Source organism: Nelumbo nucifera, chromosome 7 (genome assembly GCF_055504915.1).
Source record: "Nelumbo nucifera cultivar China Antique chromosome 7, China Antique-T2T, whole genome shotgun sequence".
Lineage (NCBI taxonomy): Eukaryota > Viridiplantae > Streptophyta > Magnoliopsida > Proteales > Nelumbonaceae > Nelumbo > Nelumbo nucifera.
This window is the reverse complement of record NC_142655.1, coordinates 21,447,318-21,451,645: the sequence shown is the minus strand read 5'-3', so window position 1 is coordinate 21,451,645 and position 4,328 is coordinate 21,447,318. Positions and strand designations below refer to the sequence as shown.

At 39.0% G+C, this 4,328-nt stretch overlaps 1 protein-coding gene across 1 annotated transcript; it reads left to right on the top strand.

Moving 5' to 3' along the window:
• Positions 1-492: 492 nt before the first annotated feature.
• Positions 493-2,263, top strand: LOC104593598 (tryptamine hydroxycinnamoyltransferase 2-like). The gene has a single exon (XM_010253517.3). The coding sequence runs from the start codon at positions 736-738 to the stop codon at positions 2,023-2,025; it is 1,290 nt and encodes a 429-aa protein (XP_010251819.1). The 5' UTR covers positions 493-735; the 3' UTR covers positions 2,026-2,263.
• Positions 2,264-4,328: the final 2,065 nt, after the last annotated feature.

Genomic DNA, 4,328 nt, shown 5'->3' with positions numbered 1-4,328 from the left:
TTCATCAGCTGGTATCTCATCATCATCATCACTAGTTGGTCTTCTTTACGCGTTATCCCCAACAAGCCAGAATGCCTGATATTTATATTTTATGTGAACCAAAGGCTTTGCGTAATGCTTATAATATGTTTGGCGAATTGACGTCAAGGTCTTCTTTTATCCACACGTGTTTTCTATAAATTTATTATGGTTTTCTGTTCTTTTTCTTGCAAACATAACAGCCCATCAATCTTGACCATCGCTTAGACTAATACAACAAACGGACAAGCATCACTGTCGATGGAGATCAACCATCGGATGAACAGGCTTTCTTGCTTAGTAGTGGTCACCTTGAATTATCAATGGTTATTAATATCAGACGAACCCATCTAGGAAATTTCCCCATCCAAGTTAAACTAAAAAACTATTGATTTACTGGACCCAGATCGTCGGAAGTCTTCCATGTAGAAATGTTTGATCCAAACCCACCAACCTCGTATAGAGATGAACAGTCAAAATAATGGTTTCGGTCGTTCACATTTGGTAATCCACTCAATACCCACTCAGTCTTGGAGCTTCAGCAAACGACAGAATACAAATGAGAAGGGACGTGGAAACAAGAAAAGGGAAATACAAGGTAAGTTGCAAACATTTTTCTATATAAAGCCATCAGGTCTGAGTTAGATTCGACGAGCACAAAATCTTTAGCAAGCTTGCTAGCTTTCAAAATCCAGAGACTCTAGGAATAACCCAGAGATGGCTATTGAGTTAATCAATGATACCATCTTGAAAGCTTCTCCCTCGTCAGAGCATCCCACCTCCAATGCTCTGGTGCCTCTCAGCATCTTTGACAAAGCAGCCTTTGATCTCCATGTCCCCATCTTATACGCCTTCCGGGCACCTGTGCCGTCTAACGAAGCCATGAGAGAAGGACTCTCCAAAGCCCTAGCTCACTACCCCCACCTCGCCGGTCGGTTCACGACTGACGATCAAGGCCGCACCTGCATCATTCTGAACAACGCCGGTGTCCGGATAATTGAGACTTACGTTCCAATCACACTGGCAGAGCAGCTCCCCTTCACTCCAGATTCAGAGGTTGGCAATCTCCTCCCACCCCTGGAAGGTGTTGAAGAATTGCTTCAAGTTCAGCTAAACCGATATGCCTGCGGTGGGCTCGTGCTAGGTCTAAGTTCACACCACCGTGTAGCTGATGGTCAATCCATGAGCTACTTCACCATCTCATGGTCGAGCTTAGTGCGAGGACTTGACATCGAAGCATTTCCCTATCACGACCGAGATTCTGTTTCTGTCCCAAGAAACCCACCTAGAGTTGAGTTTGACCACCCTAACATCGAGTTCAGAAAGAACACTTCATCAAACACCAATGAACTTTCATCCTCCATTACCAACTTGATTGTCCATCTCTCAGCTGATTTCGTAACCAAGCTTAAAGCAAAGGTGTGCCAAGGAAACAAACGTTACAGCACTTTTGAGTGCCTCCTTTCACATTTGTGGAAGAAGATGACACAAGCCCGGGGGCTGGAGCGGGATGAGTTCACCCAAGTCAGAGTGGCGGTGAACGGCCGAGCACGAATGAAGCCGCCGGTGCCCATGGAGTACTTCGGCAACTTGGTGCTCTGGGCCTACCCAAGATTGAGGGTGAAGGAGTTGTTAAACGAGAGCTGTGCTTATGTGGCTAAGGCAATTCACGAGGCCGTGGCTAAAATTGACCATGAATACTTCCAGTCATTCATTGATTTCGGTGAGTTATCGAAAGGAAAAGAAGATGAGCTGGTGGCGACGGCACCGGAGGCCGGAAACGCATTGTGCCCCAACTTGGAGGTGGATAGTTGGTTGAGGTTCCACTTTCATGATCTTGACTTCGGTGGGGGAGCGCCCTGTGCTTTCATGCCCCCAGATTTGCCTGTTGAAGGCTTACTAGTCTTCGTTCCTTCTTGCAAAGAGATCGGTGGTGTGGATGTGTTCCTTGCGCTGTTGGATGAGCATGTCGAACACTTCAAACAAATTTGCTACGCTTTGGATTGAAGCCACAAGTGGGGGTGGAAATGATATCTGAAGCTGCTACTTCTTATTTCATTGTTATTATTTTATTTTCTTTGCGATGTAGAGGATGATTTATTTATTCCTTTTTGGGTCCTCTCAGTCCCTTTTGGAGAACCCAATATTAATTTGTAGTTATATAATAAGGATACTGAAGTGTATCCTTTGTTTATTTTAATATTATTTTAACTGATTAAGTTGTATAATCATAAGAGAATTGAAAGCACAGCTATATATTTTAAATTGTATTGAAGGTAACAATTTTATGTTAATTACCATAAACTTTTATGTATTCCCTAACTAGTATGGGCCCTCATCATGTGGCATTTATTCAAAGGATCAAGGCCCATTATAAGATGGCTCCCAGCCAAAAGAGAGAAAGTACACAAAAATTAATCATGATTAGACGTTATGGAAAATTCCCGTACGCTGTACTTTGCGCCTGTCAATTTGGTCCCAAACTTTCAAAATATCATAATCCACCAGTTATTAAGTGGTATTTTAAAAAGACAAGAATGTCTCCGTAGTATCATCTAATTTTTATTATCAAACATTGACCAAAAATAACAGTTTTAAATTTTTGCCTCTTTTATTCAAGAAAGTTGAGTCTATTAGAATGATCGTTCTAACTTTTTTTAATGGAAAAGTCAAAAATTTGGGGATTATTAATTTTTTGTTAACATTTAAATGATTGATAAAAAAAAAATTAAATAACACTTGAAGGACATTTATGTCTTTTTCAAATGACACTTGACGACTGATTAAAGAATTTCACCAAACATTATTCAAAGTTTTCAAAGAGTATAAATGGAACATTTGTTTTAAAATTTTTAACATGATTATTGATCCAATTAATCTTCAAGGTGAGATCAATTCCTATGGGTGTTTAGTTTGCAAAAACAAAAAAAAAGGAAAAGAGGGAAAAGGAAGGGAAACATGTACAACGAACACAGCCTTAATATATAATAAACGGTAAGATACAACAAGGGATACAACTCAGTTTGGCCCTAATTACTATTTTGCAATAGGATCCAGCCTTAAGGTAGGGTCCATTTAAATTTTGACAAAAGCCCAATCCAAGCTTGCACAAGTTGCATCAATCCATAGCTAGGTAGGGCTTCTTGCTTGCTTCACTACAACTGATGCTTTGGATTGGTCATATTACAATAGCCAATCAATGGTTTTATTTTCTTTCAATTCATTCCGCAATGCTACTTTTAAATAAGAAGAGGCCTTTTGATCATATGTTAATAAACCCCTTAAGGGCATTTTGATTATATATATGAAAATTAATTAAGTTAGTTGATTGGTGACTCAAAATTATTTTTATTATCAAAAAATAGTTAGGGAGAATGACGGTTCAACCCAGGATCAGAATTCATAGGCTCAAAGTATAGTTGAGGTAGGTGTTAGCTCGGAATTGATGTCAATTCACGGATAGGCATTGATGTATAGGGTGGGGGTAATTGATCTTTTGAAATATTATAGATCTGCAGTGGAAATCAAAATTCTGCAATGGGTCTGCCGTACTTCTCCAAAATAGTTATGACCACATATGATTAGTATCAATGACTTTAACATTAAAGAGGTATGTGATGAATAAATATGTAAAGTCTTTGGAGGTATCTCAAGGTGCGGGGAAGTTTAACACAATGTCATATAAGCTAGGGGAAGTTTAATTTAGTTACATAATTTCCTTAAATTCATGGGTCCTGATGTATGGATGGATGTCATGTTCTCAAGGTATTCACATGGTATTTGCTTTCAAGATGTCTCATCTCCCAAAAAAAAAAATTCAATCCAAAGTGTTGCAGTAGAGATGTCAATGTACAACCTTGATCAAGTTTTGGGTCGGGTCTGGGTTTAGGTGAATCGTGCTAGGATAGATGAATCATATGTGAGATGAATTGGGTCGCCTTTTGATGGCTCCCCTCCATTAAGCCAGGTCGAATTAAGGTTTGGGCTATAAATGAATCGGATTTATCCAATCCAATTCGAATCTGATCCATTTATCTCAGATTCGGATGTCTAATAAGCAATGAATCGTTTAATGAGCCAAATTCGGATAGAACCTGATTCAATTCGTTGACCTTTGGCTTGAACTTTTTTTTACTTGCACATAAAATCATATAGTAATGCGTAGTATAGAATAAATAGAAAAGTGGATAAGACAATTAAGCCTTTACAAAAGTTTAGGGTAAGAGACTTAACCTCCCTTGTTACATAAATACTAAAACCTTAACTCACTTTTCAAATTAAAATGGACTAAGACCTCTCTTACATCATTT

Excerpts from the sequence above, each read along its gene's own strand:
- LOC104593598 (XM_010253517.3), top strand. The coding sequence starts at position 736 with ATGGCTATTGAGTTAATCAATGATACCATCTTGAAAGCTTCTCCCTCG.